The sequence below is a fragment of the Caloenas nicobarica genome, chromosome 7 (genome assembly GCF_036013445.1).
Source record: "Caloenas nicobarica isolate bCalNic1 chromosome 7, bCalNic1.hap1, whole genome shotgun sequence".
Taxonomy (NCBI): Eukaryota; Metazoa; Chordata; class Aves; order Columbiformes; family Columbidae; genus Caloenas; species Caloenas nicobarica.
The window spans coordinates 76440-93569 of NC_088251.1; the positions used below are offsets into that span (position 1 = coordinate 76440).

Genomic DNA, 17130 nt, shown 5'->3' on the forward strand with positions numbered 1-17130 from the left:
TCAGCCCAGCACGGGGGGGCTGCGATGAGATCCCTCTCGAGCCTCATCGCGCCGTGGACGTAGCGTTGCCTTCGGAGGAGGGTTGTGGAAGGTTACGTTTCATATTAAACAAAAGAAAAATAAACCTTCGGTACAAATAAATAACAAAGTTCATGTCGTAGACAATTGTGTTATTTATCTACAATACTCAACCAGACAAAGAATTGGATATAAAAGGTTTCTTGGTCAAAAGCTGACTATGCATTTGGAACATCTATGCCCTTGCACGGGGTGATCAGACACTAAGTGTAAAGCTTCCCAGCCTTCGGGAGCTGCCATGATCATTAACACTGAAGGAAAAAAACAACTATCAAGGTTGTTCTCCAGAACAGATATTTGAATAAAACAAAGACTTAGGAAAAAGATTATGCTCCACCACCAAGCATATTTGCTATAGGGAGCATTGGGATAAAAAGAAAATGTAGCAGATACTTAAATCTTTCCTTAAGTTACTTGTATGTTTTGAATAAGTCTGCCTCTGTAAAAACTGAGGTCAGTTTGCAGACTCTAAGGAAAGAGAGGCAGGAAAAAAAAAATCTTACAGATGTGATCATTTTGTATTCATTATACTGCACAGCAACTGAGAACAATGTTCCTGAAGATGAAGAACAAACTTCTCCCCAGAGAGTGCGCTGAAACCTGAACATCTTCAGGAAATATCCCCCGGAGGTTTCCCGGCCCCAGTGTTCTCAGTTGGTGTTTCTCTGAGGGAGAGGGAGGCTCTCATGAAGATATTTCATGGTCCCGTGCTCTGAGAAGTCAGAAACAACATGATTGTCCCCCCTCAGCAACCACTTCGTAGTTAAGAGTCCTTCAATTCCCACTGGTCCCCGTGCATGGATACGAGAAGTACTAATTCCCACTTCAGCACCTGCAGGAAACACACAAGATACAGGTAGTTAATCCTAAAATGATGTGCACTTCACACTAAGCAGCTTTGCACGTTAATGTAACACCAGCTGCCCGCCTTTCAGTGACCTGCCGTTCTCAGTTCCTCTCCAAATGCCACCTGTTCCAATTTAAAAGTTAGAGGAGCTTAACTATTACATTATAAATTGTAATGCGTATACTTCTGGCTGCTACAGAGTTACTTTTAGAGAGAAAGATGCAAGAGAGATGAGTACCTCTTACATGGATCTTATGCTTGTTTCCTGAGGGTTTAATCCATTTTTTTTAAAAAAGCTAAATTAGTCAAGATTGTGATCTTGTGTCCTTTTCTTATCATATTGAGGAGATATTGCAAGACCCTAACTAGAACTTTTTAATCACATGGAACACTGAATGTTCCAGCTGATGGAGTAATAGCCTGCTATGGAGATTTCTGAGTTTCTGCCTCAGGAAAGAACGTTTCCCTTGTCTTCCACAATTCACAGTAGGTACAACAGTTTATTTAAGCACATGATACCCAGTTTGGTTCCTGCCCTTCATTCCTCACACTGCAGGGCTGGCACACCAGAGAGCAGCTCAGTCTGCCCACAGGAACGGAGCATGGCATTACTTAGAGCATCATTAGAAACATAAACAAAATAAAAACTGTTCGCCAGTTTCAGATCCTGTGCTGCATTGTTCTATCATTTACACGCATGCAACATACTTTATTCTAATTGAACAGAGCTTCAGAGGATCCAAAACATCTTTGCTCCCTACTGCTAAATTAATCCACACAGTCTGTACAGCAGCATTAGCTGGTTCTGGCAGGAAAGAGATATTAAACTATCTGTTGTTCCATGTGGATGAAATGTCTAGGCTTCAACCTTTCCTATGGTACCTCTCCTGAAAATCATGTATTAGACAGTAAGATCAGAGACTAATTCTGTCTTCCAGGATTCACACTGCCACATTTTTCCCGCAACAGCAAATCCTGCAGTCACATCCCCACAGTATTTTCTGTCTTACCAAGTCCAAATCTGTAGCCGTCGGAGAACCGAGTACTGGCATTCCAGAAAACACAAGCACTGTCCACATGCTGGAGGAAAAACTCTGCTGTTTTCTCTGGGAAAGAGGCAGGGAGAAAAATAAAATCCAGGACATACAGAATGTTCATGCACTCCAACAAACACAGCGCAATACAGTGAACAGATAGAACACAACAACTTTCACATGCAACCTTATCAGACAGTATTTAAACAGCCTGGGCTAAGACATGTTAATTTATTCCTTCTTCCCAGTATGCTTATCAAGTAGACACAGCTGCAAATGTTACAAGAAGCTTGCAAAGATGAGAAGCAAAGAAGAAAGAAAAAAGATGTGTAATTCTAAATATATCCAGTCAAGAACCTGCAAACAGGGATAGTTGTATGACTGGAGAGAAAGGACAGCTGCCCTAAACATTTTGCAGTCAAACCGAGACAGTTAAACTACAGAGTCAGCTCTCCATTAATCTCAAACACGGTATTGTTCCAGATAATGAAAAATCCTAAACTAAATTGCAATTGCAGGTATAATAGTTGGGAAACACAATGCCGAAATACCACACGAAATCAGCTAACTAACCCAGTTTAGACAGAACATGCAACACCTGAGCGAGCTCGAGCAGAGGCACACGTCTTTGTCCTCTGGAGGACTCTGCAAGGCTGCAGGTCAGTCACCCTCAGCGACACGACGAACATCACAGATCAGCTCTATTTCGTACACTCCCCAGCAAACCACTAGTGCACCAGCTCCTGAGGCAGCGCCTTGTGGTATCTAATGTACGCTTTTTAGTGACGCTTGTTTAAGCTCGGTGGGAGGTACGGAACAGAAGCCTGCTCGACTCACACACTGGTCGGCCGTAGATCATCACGACCTTACTGCAGGGGATCCTCAGGCGTTCCAGGCTTGGTTTGAGAGTCAACCTTTGGCTGGGCACAGCTCTAGATAGGTTTTGAACTGGCACAGTGTTCAAACTGCATGCAGGACAGGTGCTACAGATGGGAGCAGCACAGAGCTGCACACAGGAACACAAATTCACAACAGAGGCAAGAAACTGCAAACTGAGGTAAATGCAGCTTTTATACTAGGGATATAGAAGTGGGAAGTAAAGGACTGGGAGAGGTAGAGGGAAGATATTTGTGGTCCTTGTTTGCAAGACATAAAAATGACACGGGCAGATCAAAAGTTTGATCTTCCCTGCAATCCCTGTTCCCTCCAGTGAGGCACTATAGCAGTTCACCTCACCAGCCTTCAGAGGCCTAAGGACATCTCCAGGATTCAGGAGATGTTCCTGCAAAACCCTCTGACGCAGCAAGTCTGCACAATACAGGAACACACAGCAATTTACCTGGCAAGAGCATGTGCTGACTTGCTATCAGTCAACTGCTCAAGCACATCCCTTAACATCCTGGAATAAGGGCCACACAACATGTTTTCTCTGAGCTGAACAGGACTGTAGGCACATTCAGCTCACCGGTCTCCAGCTGGTTATGCCTCCTACAGACCCAAGAACAACTGCTGCAATGTAAGTAGTTACACTAACACCAAGAACTGGCAGCAGCTTAAGGAACAGACTGATCACTAACCATTCTCCGTGATGATAACATCCGTGTGAGAACTTCCATATTTGTGGATATGTTCAACAGCCTCCTGGACGCTGTCCACCACCTCAATGCAGCACTCCAGGTCTCCATATTCTGTGCGGAGAGATTTCACTTCTGAAGGGCTGAATGTCAAGTAAGATGCAAACTTTGGGCCAGCGTGGATCTTCACCTGCAATACCAGAAACATTTTGTGCTGCCGACCATACCAATGCCTTCCAGGGGAAAGTGTGGCTTCTTGTACTCTGTGTGGGGTGGAGTTAATTTTCTTCATAGTAGTCCCTACAGTGCTATGTTTTGGATTTGTGACTAAAACAGCGTTGAAAACACACCACTATTTTGGCTATTACTGAACAGAGCCTGCACAGTGCCAGGGCTTTCTCTTTTTCCCCTACTCTGTCCCCCCAGCAAAAGGGTTGGGAGTGTGCAGGCAGCTGGGAGGGGACACAACCACGACCGCGGACCCAGATGGACCAAAGGGATACTCGGTGCCATATAATGTCACACACAGCAATACAAACTGAGGGGCAGGGTTTTCTGAAGACAGTGGGCATTGCTCAGACACTGCCTGGGCACTGGTCTGCTTGTGGCAGATGGTGAGTCACCAGCTTTGCCTCACTTGTGTGGGGTTTGGGGTGGGCTTTTGTTTGGTTTTGTTTTCCTATTCTTCCACTTCCTTCTTCCTCTTTCCTTCGCTCATTCAACTATCTTTCTTCCAATCCACAAGGTTCCTTGCTTTTGCTCCTCTTATTCTCTTCCCACATCCCCCTTGGGGCAGGGTAGAATGAGCAAGTGGCTGGACGGTGCTCAGCTGCTGACCGGGGTTAACCCATGACATTTGTGAATCAAATGTTCACTGCAGGCAGTGTAAGAAAAATAAGCCTATGCTTTGGGAAACCTATCAGATTGGTGAACTACCGACAAGGTACAGTAGCTGACGTGCTAGATTGGCTGCTGACCATGACACGCTCCTAGTTCAGGACTCATTTCAAAGTATTTAAAGAAATCACATCACTTGGAGAGGAAAATCATCAGGCAGGACAGCACAACACTGGTACTGGGAAAACACCTAAAATGTTGCAGCCAGCCCTTGTTTTAAGAAAGCAACTGCAGCGCAGAGAATAACTACAGGAATGTTTCCAAGTTTGCACCTACAAAAGACTTAAGATCTTGAACAGCTTTTAACCTTTTACTTTGTAAACTGACACCAGCCCTCTCTGAAGCACGTGTTTCAGACACAACAGAGTTACTGAGTCCAAAACAAGAAAACTCACGGAGATATTTTTCATTTGTTATAAAGAAGAACTAATGCATTATCAATATCTGAGTTTAATCATAGCAGCTGAGACACCTCAACAATGAGAGAGAATTTAGAACTGATGCAGCAGAGAAATCCCCATGCAATTGAAACACAGGAAATTTTGACAAAACAGAAATGGGAAATAAGGCATAAGTCTGCAAAATCTGAAGGCTTTTAAAAAGGTATCTGTAAAACTGCATTTTCTTGTGCAACTATAAATTACTTTAATTGGATAATCCTGCCCAATATTTGCATGTTTCTTCTTTTCAGGTCAGATTAGACATAGGTAACATCCTCCCCACTGTATTATGGGCCGGGTGGGTGGTGGTGGAAACGCACCAGTCCTCACATTCCTCCCATCCAAACCCCAGAGATCTACCCTTCATTCTACCCTTCCCAAGAAACAACCAAACAAGATATGAAAAAGATCCATTAAGTGAGAACGTGCTCCTGACTACCTATCAACTACTTTTACTATGACCCTTTCAACATCATCAAAATGTATGGCTTATTTTACTTGCATTAATCACTGCCTGTACACTCTATTTGCCAAATACATACTGCTGTGTGAAAATCCTTCAAGGATATTTCTCTCCCGATGCAGCTCTGCTACCTTTACTGACAAAACATTACCCACATCAAGACGACTAATTACTATACTGGCCTTCAGCTGTTCCTTTAATATACTAGGAGGGAAAACAGGTGGGGATAAAGGGCATGGAAGATGAAAGGCTTTAAAAAAAATGATGAAGCAGAAACAGAAAGGAAAAAAAAAAGGGAATTGGCTTCAGTGGGAAGCTAAACGAATCGATTCAAGAAGAGGAGGCTTTGTGTCTGGGAGGTTAACAGCAATTAAGTCAGAACTAAGAAGGGTAGAGAAAGGGTTGTGTATATGCTCTTCTAGCACAGAATAATATTTTTGCTATATAAAAGGAAGCGTTCCTATCCCAGTAATGGCACACAGTTGCACTGAAGAAGCTGCTTTCAGATCATCTCTACAGAAAAACTTGCATTTGTGTGGAGACGCAGAGATAGTTCTCTGTAAGTTCATCTATGTGCACAAAGAAACATACACATAACTTGACTGTTATTGCATCATAAAATTAAACAGGGCTACATCAGCCAGACCAAATGCTTCTAAAGTGACAGGAAAAAAAAAAACCCAACACACCACAACAAAACACACAAAAGAAAACACAAGTATGAGTGACTAACCTGTTCTACTCTCAACATGTCTATGATCTGATCAAATAACGGGGTTCTCAGCAAGTCTCGATGAATTAAGAGAGTTTCCAGAGCATTACAGGCAGCAGGATATTCACACTTTGAGTCTCTGACTGAGGTTTAAGAGTAGATAACTGGTTACATAACATTTATGACAAAGATTTTGAACAGCATATGAATTATCAATTACCATAACCATTTTGCATACTCCAAATACGAAGTTCAGTTACACCCAAGAGACTCAAGTCACCCTCTCCCAGCTTACTTATTCGTGTGACCTTCTCAACGCTGGCATCCGTGTCCACATACACATGGCAGATCCCTTCGCTATGTCCCATTACTGGGATTCCCTTTGCAGCTTTCTGGATATCCCTGACCAGCTGTGATGAACCACGTGGAATGATTAGATCTATCAGCTTATCCAAACGGCAGAGATCTTCTACCTCCTCTCTTGTGTTCACCTGTGGTAGTTGCAATACAGTCAGTCTGTGGTTTCAAGTCTCAAGTTCTGCTCATGCTTTTTATATATACGATAGCAACGAAAGAGCTGATTGAATTCTAGGCACTTACTAGTTGCACTGCATCTTTGACTCCATGAATGGAGAGTGCTTCTTGTGCCAGATGATGAAGGATTTGATTGCTATGTGCTGCCTCTTTCCCTCCTTTAAGTAGTAAGCCATTTCCACTGGCTATGGCCAAAGCAGACACCTGTCAGAAAATATTAAAAAAAAAAAAAAAAGTAATTTGTCTCCTCTGTTGGAATAACACCCACAAAATCGAAAAAGAATAGGAGTTTTAATACTGTTGATTTACTCAATATTAATCTACAATTTTCATTTTATGGCACCAAAATGTCATTACAAGTAACAGCATGTTGAACTCCAGGAACAACATGTATTAGTGTTTCAGCAACGAATGTGAGTTTTTAGGGTACTATTGGCAGGGGGAGGCTGCAGTGGACAAGCCAGAGGAAACCACAGACACAGGCTCTGGTATGAACATGGGGCAGTCACGCCATAGAGAATGACATTAGGTGCAGGAAACCCTGTCCTTAACCATTTCGGTAGAAAGCGGCTAATGAGCTCTTCCTGCGAACATGAAGGACGAAGGACTGTTTGTGTCTTTGTGTCGTGCTGCCTACAACAGAAGTCACAAACAGACAACACTTGCCCTGAGGGGAAAAATACCTTCTAGACAATAGACCCAGAATCACCTGTATCACTTTGCTTTCATGTTTATAGCCAGAAAGAACTGACTGAAGTTGTTGCCTTTCTGTTAAAGGTGCCAGATTTCACCTATTTGAGCCCAGCAACACAACTAGACTATATTTCTAAAAAATGCTCCGAAGAAGCCACTGCTTTTTCAAATTTAGATTAAAAAATTACTTCTGCTGTTGAAAACATATACCCAGTCTTCAGACACTAGTTCTTATTGGTGTTTTCCCCACTAAACTGAAAACCTCTTTAACAGAGGGGTGGTGGCAGGTTGTTTTATTGTTTCAGTTTCTTGTTATTTTCTACCTAGGACTACGTCAGATACAACAAAGCTCTCTTTCCAGACTTATTTTACTTTTCTATCCCTTTTTGTCTTCCTCACCACAATCCCATTCTCAATGGCCTCACAATTTGTCCACTTATTTGAAAAATTGAGCATTTGACAAATATAGCATACACTCCTTTGAAAGAGAGACACATCAGCTACTCAAGGCAAGAGACCAAGGCTGAAGTCCAGGAAGACAGACTAGAATTCAACAGGGAAACATATTGGTTATCTACAAAGAACAGAGCTGGCAGCAAGGAGCTAACACTAGTAGACAAGGGAGACTTGCGCCTTTCCGTTTGAGGGGAACTTTGCCTAGGGCATGCTCCCTTTCAGTATGAAACGGGGACCACTCGCAAAATTCAGTCCTCAAGTACCAAGCTGTCCACTGGCTGAGTCTCATCCCCTTTTAAAGTGTCTGTACCTATCACTTTACCCTCAAACACCTGCTCATCTGTTAGAGAACACCTCACTCGATCTTCCTAAATACCTAATGTTAATTGTGGGAAATAGTGTTGATAATGAAGTTTTTTTGTTTTCTTTTAAAAACCTATTGCAGTTGCTCGGTAAGGTATTCACAGAATCACAGAATCACAGCCTGGTTGGGGTTGAAGGGACCTCTGGAGATCATCCAGTCCAACCCACCTGCTCACGCAGGGTCACCAGAGCAGATCACACAGGTCGGTCCAGGCGGGTTTGAATGTCTCCAGAGCAGGAGACTCCACAACCTCTCTGGGCAGCCTGTTCCAGGGCTCTGGCACCTCAAAGTAAAGAAGTTTCTCCTCATATTCAGATGAAATCTCCTGTGTTTCAGTCTGTGCCTGTTGCCCCTCATCCTATCGTTTGGCACCACTGAAAGGAGTCTGGTCCATCCTCTTGACAGCCACCCTGGAGATATTTATAAACACTGATCGGATCCCTTCTCCGCTTCTCTTCTCCAGGCTGAGCAGCCCCAGCTCTCTCAGTCTCTCCTCATAAGAAAGGTGCTCTAGGCCTATAATCATCTTGGTAGCCCTTCACTGGACTCCCTCCAGTAATTTCTTGTCCTTCTTAAACTGGGGAGCCCAGAACTGGACACAATTCTGCAGATGCGGCCTTACCAGGGCACAGCAGAGGGGCAGGAGCCCCAGGTACCATTGGCCTCTTGGCCACAAGGACACATTGTTGACTCATGGTCAACCTGTTGTCCAACAGAACTCCCAGGTCCTTCTCCGCAGAGCTGCTTTCCAGCAGGTCCACCCCAACCCGTACTGGTGCCTGGGGTTGTTCCTCCCCAGTGCAGGACCCTACATTTGCCCTTGTTGAACTTCATCAGGCTCTTCTCTGCCCAGTCCTCCAGCCTGCCCAGGTCTCGCTGGATGGCAGCACAGCCTGTGGTGTGTCAGCCCTTCCTCCCAGTTTGGTATTCAGGAATCTCAAAATAAGATCAAGGTTGTCTCTGCAATGTTAGGTCAGCCCCATATTTTCATGCACCATAAGAGCATTTACTCACAGCAATACTCTCACACAGAGCTGCAGACTGATGTATTTCCCTTTAAGATGCCTGCCTTTTTCCTGGCACAAGATAAATGACATTCACAGTACACTATTCGAGATTTTCACTAGCCTTTCCAGCAACTTCAGTACTTAAGAACTTAGACACCATTTTTCCTCACGCCCATCTCACTGCACGTGAGTAAAAGCTATCATTGTGCCTCACTGCATACGACAGTATCAGTACAGACCATGGAACTTTTGTGCTTTCTCTGCTCAGCCTTTTTTAACTTTTTAAACTTTTTTTTAATCACATATTCCTCCACAGTTACAGTTAATTACTGGTATCAGTATTAAACAGTTCCTTTTTTAATTCCCACCCGCGGTTCAGCTGTATGCGGTATGGACAGATAGAACAAGCGCTCATTGTTAAGAGCCGCCCAAGCTGTGAGTTAGGCACTGAACATACCTTCGTGAGACATATGCAGAAACTGCACCACCCGAATGCAAGGTAACTGTATGTCGGGTTTAAAAAAATAAACAAAACAAACCCACAAAAACAACAAAAACCCCACAAACAAAACCCCCAAACCAAACAAAACCAAAAAAACACCAAAAAACAAAAACACACAAAAAAGACAAGACTTCTTGCAGCCTCCCATTTGCTCACCAACAGAACACCCGTTTTTTGTCATCAAGGAATTCCCAACAGTGTAACCCACCCTCCTTACATACCTGTGGAAGACAGTCAGGACGGGACTCAAAGATCACAAGAAGGACACCAATTGGCACTGTCACCTGCTCCAAATCCAGGTCTTTTGCTATTCGTGTTCGCCGAATTATTCGGCCTACGCTGTCCTTTGAGGACGCTGCGATCTGACGCAGACCAATAGCCAAGCTGTTCAGCTTGGACGTAGACAAACTTAGACGTTTCAACAAAGGAAGTGCCAGTCTTCCTAAAGAAAGAAAAAATGGTGCTGGAGTTAGATTGGCCTGCCTAGGCTCAAGTAAAAGCAGCTTAAACAACTTGTGAACCTAAGGAAAAATCAGATACTTCCTATGCCCTAACAAGAAACCCACCCATGATGAAAAATGCACAGCATTAGGTCTGGTAGTAACAATAAAACCACTCAAATATGACAATGATTTCCCTCCCACAACATTTTCACATTAGGCAGTTTAAGTGATTTGCACATGAAGCAATGTCAACATCCGCGGTTTAAGGTTTGCCCTATTTCAGGTACTGCTGTATGTCCAAATTTCTCCTTTGTCTCCTTTGGCAAAATTGAGGTGGTTTTTGTTTGTTTGTTTGCTTTTGTTTGCTTGGTGTTTTCCAAGGCCTCAGTGTCTTCTCTGACAAAGACATCTGTTTTCTGCAATTAAGGAAGCTGCCACTCTTTACGCTGACAAACTCTCAAGGTCCTGGGTTCACTAATCTGTGGCAGCCATACTACCCTGTCCCAGGTGACAGAAGATTCTAGTTCTGCTCATTTCCTTCAAGGCCCAGGGAGGTTCAAGACAACAGGATTACCATGGAAGGACTTCAAATATTACCTTTATTTTCAGCCTCTTCTAAGTCCTTTTTGTTTGCTAAGAGAATTTCTTCTCTCTGGTCAGTTAGTAAATCAGCAAGATGATAAATAATCTCAGCTCTCTGAAAGAGAAAACTGTTTCTGAACAGACTTCTTACACAAAGTCCATGCTATCTGACATCTGGTCCCCTTCAGTCCATTTATGTTAAACACATCCTCTCACTGTCTTGACTTCCCAAATACTTGAGGCCAGCTGATTTTTCCAGCCTGCATCACATTGAAATATGAGGCTGAACGCTGCTTCAGCCTTTACTTTGCTTTCTACTATTTTGCTTTCCATGCCCAGCCTTCTTCACCAAACCCACAATGTTCTTCCTTTAAAACCACCTTGCGTTCTTCACAACTGATGCCACATTTACCCACCCAGCTGCAGAGCAGGGGCTGACTGTCCACAGCTCCTCTTCTGCAAGCACTACACACGAGAGCGAATGGAGCACGTTATTCCAGTCAATTCTTCAGCAGCTCTGATCTCAATTTCTGTGCCATATTCCACACTATTAAAATTTTTACAAACCCCACACGAAAACATTCATAGACCCAAGATACATTATCTTTCTGCTCTTCTCATTTCTTTAAGCATGCTACAATCCAAATTGTGGATCTGGCACAGAAAGAATAGATTCTTGTCCCAAGGGGCCCATTTGTGTTATAAATCTGTGTTGTAAAACCCGCCACACATTCACAGCTTAATAAGCAAGGCCATATTGTTCTGTCACCTGCTCAGGCTGCAGAGCTGCGAGGGTCCTGCCACCAGCTCGAGCCATTTCACCCTGCTGCTCTACCGTAGGACCTGCAAAAAAACCAATAATATGCCATGCAGACAAAGTAACAGTGCATGTGGAAGTGAACACTAGACCTTGCAGTTCTTTGCTCAAAGCAGGAAAGCAGGTAGAGAGTCTTAGACATACTGGAGAAATCTGTTGTATGCTAGAACAGGAAAATCTGTACCTGACACAAAAACACTGCTATGGTCCCCAAACGTAAAAAGTCATCACAGGGATTCTGCAAGGTCACCAAGTCAGAGGCAAGTGCACACCTTGCATCAAACACACTTGACAAAGGGCAGAAGAACACTGGGACAGCTGAGTCTCAGGGCATGGCAGGCTACTGAAACAAAGGAGGCAAACTTTGAAAAGTTTTGGTGTCCAACTGAGGAAATCAGAAAGGATTACAAAATAGCATGGGAATATACAAACAATAATGGAAGCCAAAACTCAATCTGAGTAACAGCTTTCAGAAAAATGGCTTTCCCTCTGTCTCCTCCTGCACGCATCTTAGAAGGGTTCCTATAGAAGGGGTTTGGTTTTTTTCCTGGCCGGACTGCCACATCTCAAACGGAAATGATATGGAACAGGTTACTTCTGTTTCTGTTTCAAAAGAAGTCACCAGGTTCAGGTAGCTTTTCCCCAAAGAGTTCACAAGTAGCTCATGGATAAACAAAGTTGTGATTTTTAACTCTCCTGAAATTGTCTGTAAAACAGATAACTTGAAGGTCATGAATATGACTCAGCTTCTACTTATGAAGGGTCTCATGGAAATTGCCAGAGCAGGGATTCCAATGTTATAGAAAATATCAAGAGCTATAGTGGGAAGCATAAGAAAAGAACCTGCAGACACATGATTAATTAAACTTATTTAAGAAGTGTGAAAACATTTTTTTTTAAGTGAAGTAATACTTTACAAAGTATTGTATGTTTTGGTGTTCTTTAAGAAAAGTTACTGTATGTAAGCAGATACAGTAGATTTTAACAGTTACTTGAATTTTGAAAGTGTGTTCTTTGGAAGATATTAGATAAAGAGAGGACTGGAATAAGCACTTGCACAATAGCGGAAGAGTGCCAGTAAAATTCCACACGGACTTTTGCTGTTTGCCATATTTGTAAGTGACTCAGAATGGGGTCACAAGATGAAAAGCTTTACTGCCGATACAGATTTATTACAGTGGGACTAACCGCAAAGTGTCACTATTGCACTTTTTCCTAGAAAGCAGCTTTGCAGAGGAGCCGAGCAGGACCCGGCCCGGCCGCGCTGCAGAGCAGCCCCCGCGCCCTGCGCTGCCCCAGCAGCGGGGCCGGCGGGGGGATGCGGCCCCTCAGCACTGGTGAGCCCACGCCGGGACGGCCGTGCCCCCGGTGCCACGGACACCCACGCTGTGGAGAGAGTCCAACGAGGGGCCGCCAAGATGATGGAGGGACGGGAGCATCTCTCGTATGAGGAGGGGATCCCACCAGCATGTACAAACACCTGAAGGGACGGTGTGAAGAAGAGGCAGACAGGCTCTTTTCAGTGGTGCCCAGTGACAGGACAAGGCGATGGACAAAACCGAAGCACGGGAGGTGCGTCCCATCAGGAAACACTTTTGCACTGTGAGGATGGTCCAGCACGGGCACAGGTTGCCCAGGGAGGTTGTGGAGTCTCCATTCTTGGAGATATTCAAAAGCTGTTTGGACACAGTCCTGGGCAACCTGCTTGAGCAGGAGGTAGGACCAGATGACCCCTGTCATCTGTCATACTGCCCCTTCCAACCTCAGCCATTTGGCAATTCCATCACTTCCTCTGCAGACAAATCAACAGGCCATGAAACAGCAAGTGTGATTCAAACCAGATAGACGTGAAGCAAATGCAGAGGGGAAATGGACAATCGGACATTAGTATCATGACAAATAATACTATGAAAACATCATCTCAGTGAACATCCACATCAAAAAGTAAATTACATGTTTGGAGTTATTAGAAAAGGCCTAGAGAACATGACAGAAAACATCACAGATCTCATCAAAATTCAGTTAGTTCTGCCATCTCATAAATTAAAGCTTCATTTGCATCTAGAACACTATGTGAAATTTTGATTTTTGGACATCTCAAAAAGGCCACAACAGAATGAAAACAGGTTTGAACAACAGAAGCAGAGATGACCAAGCCTTTGGATCAGCTTCTGTACAAAATGTCTAAGACCAAACCCCTTTTACGTGGAAGAGAGATGGTGAGGGGAAGGACGACGTCTCGCGTCTCTGAAGTTAAACAGGGGCGGATCATCTGTAAAGGCAGCAGGGGCATCAAATGAAGATATCGGGAAGAAATTTCAAAACCTTGCCCACCACCCCAAACCCAAACTAAAGCAAGCTTTTCTTCACGGAGTTCTAGCTCCGGAGGTCATGCACAGTGTCTAGTTAAGGCTCCTGACTGTTGTGACGCAGAGCTCTGCAGATGCTAAACCTTTACATGGGTTCAAAGGATGATTTGACAAATTCTTAAAAGAAATCCATTGAGGATTATTATCACAGAATCACACATTATACACAAAGAAGTTTGCCTGGCTTAAAGTGCCAGTCCAAAGTATCACTCTGTACTTGTCCTATTCTGCTAAGGTCAGGGATCTTTGGTATGACTTTCTCCAGTGATGGTTGCACCATTCCAGCAATGCACTGGCAGGAAAACATTCCTAGCCACCATGGTAGAAAACTGAGTCATAAAAGGAATTCATGGTAAGAAATAAAAATAAACACTGTCTTAGCTCAGCAGCAAATTCTACATCCACATTTTCACACTGAAATCTTCAATATTAGATGATAACCCCTAAGACAAAAAATAGTAAAAATTCTACTCACTGCATTCTTCAAATGCAAGTCTGATGTGCCAGTTTATTAGCTGGAGGGAACCAGAGCAGAGGATTCAACATTTTCTACTCCTACTTTAGGAAATACCTTTCAAAATCCATTTTTCAAGCAGAGGATGGTTTCCTAGTTATTGTACAGGTCTAGCCAAATTTTATCTCTAACCGTTCAGGAAACCTCTACAACTCCCAAGGTACACATTACCTCTGTACTCACCTGCAGGTTTTACCTCTGAAAAAAAAGTTCCAACTTTTTTCCCTTCCACAATATCTGTGATGACATGACCCGAGATCTTTGGGTGGGTTCCATTTGCAATCACTACAGAGGTGCCTCCTTGGAGGGCCCACAGAGCTGCTTTCACCTACAGTGAACGACAGAGCCAGTTCCAGGAAATTCACTTTTTACTTGAATCCCCACTCTCAGTAAGACTTCTTGCTCCATTTTGATCTCCATTTTGATCACTTATGCTTTCAAAGAGCATTCAACACACTTCAGGGATTTATAAAACATAGCACTGAATGAAATAATCTGTGCTTTACCTTCCCTTCCTTAACTAGCCGCTACTTTATGAGCGTACGTCAAATTTTCCTCCCAGCCTGCTTTTTCCAAGGCTGCTGCAAGGGCACTTTGGTCATATGTTCTTTTTCACCATTACCTTACATTGCAAGATATTCATACTGTTTGAAGACAGACAATTTTCTTTTTTTAAAGTATTCTGTTGCCACTTTCCCTGACATTGATTAGCCATCAATAATTATTACAACCCACTTTAAGCGACCACATGATATTACTTGTACTGCAGAGCACTGTTCTCGCTCAGGTCCTAGCCATTACAGTATAACATTAATATATTGTTCAATACGCTGTATGAATTACTCCCTTAAAGTTTGATAGCCTAAGCACTCCTCATGGGTCTGCTTAGGATGCAGAGGTATTCTCACTGTTTATAACTCCTTGGTGAAGCTGTGAAGTTTGCTGAAGAGTTACTCAGCTTTCCACACAAAGATTTTACCTACTTTGTTCACATTTCCTGTTCAGGTTCTCATAGGATGATTTTATTTATTTGCTTTTACTTTTTGCTTGCGAGTACACCTATTGTCTTAATAGTTGTTTCTTTCAGTAGGTTCTATTTGAAGACTGCACTTCTTTAGTTTTGACTTATGTGCTTTTTATTTGGCATTCTTCCTCTTTTGCTGCTATTTTGGAGGAGGATTCTGTAAGTACAGCATTTAGGAGTCATCTTCAAAGGTCAGGACCGCAGTGTACCAAGCCAAGTCTAGAAGCAACACACATAAGATCTAAGGCAAGAAGCAAGTCTGAAACAAGAACACTCTGATGTCCACAGACTGAAGGGAACTGAAATCAATGATCCTCCCAGATCACCTGTGTGCTAAAGGCTTCACGGAGGGCAGGCAACATGAACAACAAGAGCTCTATGAAATTCAGGGGCAGCATCTTTGTGGGCATTACCCTAACATGCAGGGCAAATATAAATTCCCTTTCTGAACTTCAGTGTTGGCACATTGGCTTGCTTAGCCCTCCTACAGAATGTTAAGCTTACAGCACAATTAGCTTATAGTAAGGGTCCTTTGAAATTAGGTACTGATGAGTCCTAAGATTAGCCTCTTTCCGCGCACTTAATCCATTGTTTAAGGCATCACAACATGACTTCTCTAAAATTCCCCTCCCCACAACGTTTCACTGGTTCATGTCAAAATACAAAAACACAAACCCAAATCCCAGATGTTACCTGCTGAAGAGGTACTGCCTGTGGCCTCCTCCGTTTCTTTTCCCAATCAAGGAATGGGCAGCATTATCCCACCACTGTATTTAATTACATGTCATTTATTTTACTGCAAAAGCTTCTCTGCTCCCTCACTTCTACACTTTCCTACTATGGTTCTACAATTACATATTACAGTCCACATTCACTGGGAGACAGCACCTGCCATATATGCCTGTCACAAACTCTTGACTGCTACAAGACCATCGACTGCTCCATTTTTGCTCAAGTTTCATGCTGATAATCAACATTTGTACTTCAAGCTACCACCTGTTTCTTCTATTATTGATGTTACAGTTTTCCAAAAAAATCACCCAGTTCTCAATTGTAAGAAATTTTTGTTACAACAGCAACATTGAGATTTACCTCTACGTGACTCAGGCTTAAAGATACCAAATATCTCTAACAGATTATTAGTTTTACAATTTACAATACAAGTACTCTCTGACCTTGGCCGCTTTCCCCTTAATACTGCCATAGTTTAAACTATTCCAGAAGCCAGATAAAGCTGTTTCTCAATAAGCTCTATACCTCCTTTAGTTACAAATAGAACACTTCAATGCCGCCTCCTTTTGCCACCTTCCAGCCCATGATCTGACACTGAAACGTGCCTTACCTGATTCTTCAGAATAAGAAATAAAACATACAGTAACTGGCGAAGAATTTCACGTTGGTCTTTCCCTGCTTAGTCAAAATCTGCTTCAGTTTTCACAGACAATCTTCCAAAAGTGTCCTTAGGAAACCTGCACCGATTAATGCTGCCATAGTGCATACCCCAGCATCATGAGGGCCGTATGCTGAAGTCTCACACCACACCCATGTTCATGCACTCACAGCAATGAATACTGAGGGCATCTGACTGTGCACAGCACTAAAAACCATTGGCCCTCCTACCACTACTAACCTTGTACTCAAGAACATACATCCTTCAGAAGCAAAGAGCACATGTATAAACTCGGAATGGAGACAGAGCTATCACATCAGATTCAAGTGACAGGGATTCCCAAAACCTTTGGATTATCACATAAGAAGGAAGCGAGGATGGGCTCAATTT

The 17130-nt window shown here is 43.2% G+C and overlaps 1 protein-coding gene across 7 annotated transcripts in view; it reads right to left on the reverse strand.

Annotated features, from left to right (window-relative positions):
- Nucleotides 1–177: 177 nt before the first annotated feature.
- Nucleotides 178–17130, reverse strand: part of ALDH18A1 (aldehyde dehydrogenase 18 family member A1) — a 35805-nt gene continuing 18852 nt past the window's right edge. For 6 of the 7 annotated variants that reach the window (XM_065638673.1, XM_065638671.1, XM_065638670.1 and 3 more), the window contains 10 exons: nucleotides 14510–14654; nucleotides 11396–11469; nucleotides 10642–10741; nucleotides 9823–10043; nucleotides 6646–6783; nucleotides 6341–6536; nucleotides 6067–6188; nucleotides 3537–3723; nucleotides 1936–2031; nucleotides 178–910 (listed from right to left, as the gene is read on the reverse strand). In XM_065638673.1, coding sequence (XP_065494745.1) covers nucleotides 729–910; nucleotides 1936–2031; nucleotides 3537–3723; nucleotides 6067–6188; nucleotides 6341–6536; nucleotides 6646–6783; nucleotides 9823–10043; nucleotides 10642–10741; nucleotides 11396–11469; nucleotides 14510–14654 — 1461 coding nt within the window. In that variant the 3' untranslated portion in view covers nucleotides 178–728. Of the gene's footprint in view, nucleotides 911–1935; nucleotides 2032–3355; nucleotides 3448–3536; nucleotides 3724–6066; nucleotides 6189–6340; nucleotides 6537–6645; nucleotides 6784–9822; nucleotides 10044–10641; nucleotides 10742–11395; nucleotides 11470–14509; nucleotides 14655–17130 lie in introns of those variants that run through there. The other variant, XM_065638675.1, reaches the window with a different exon arrangement.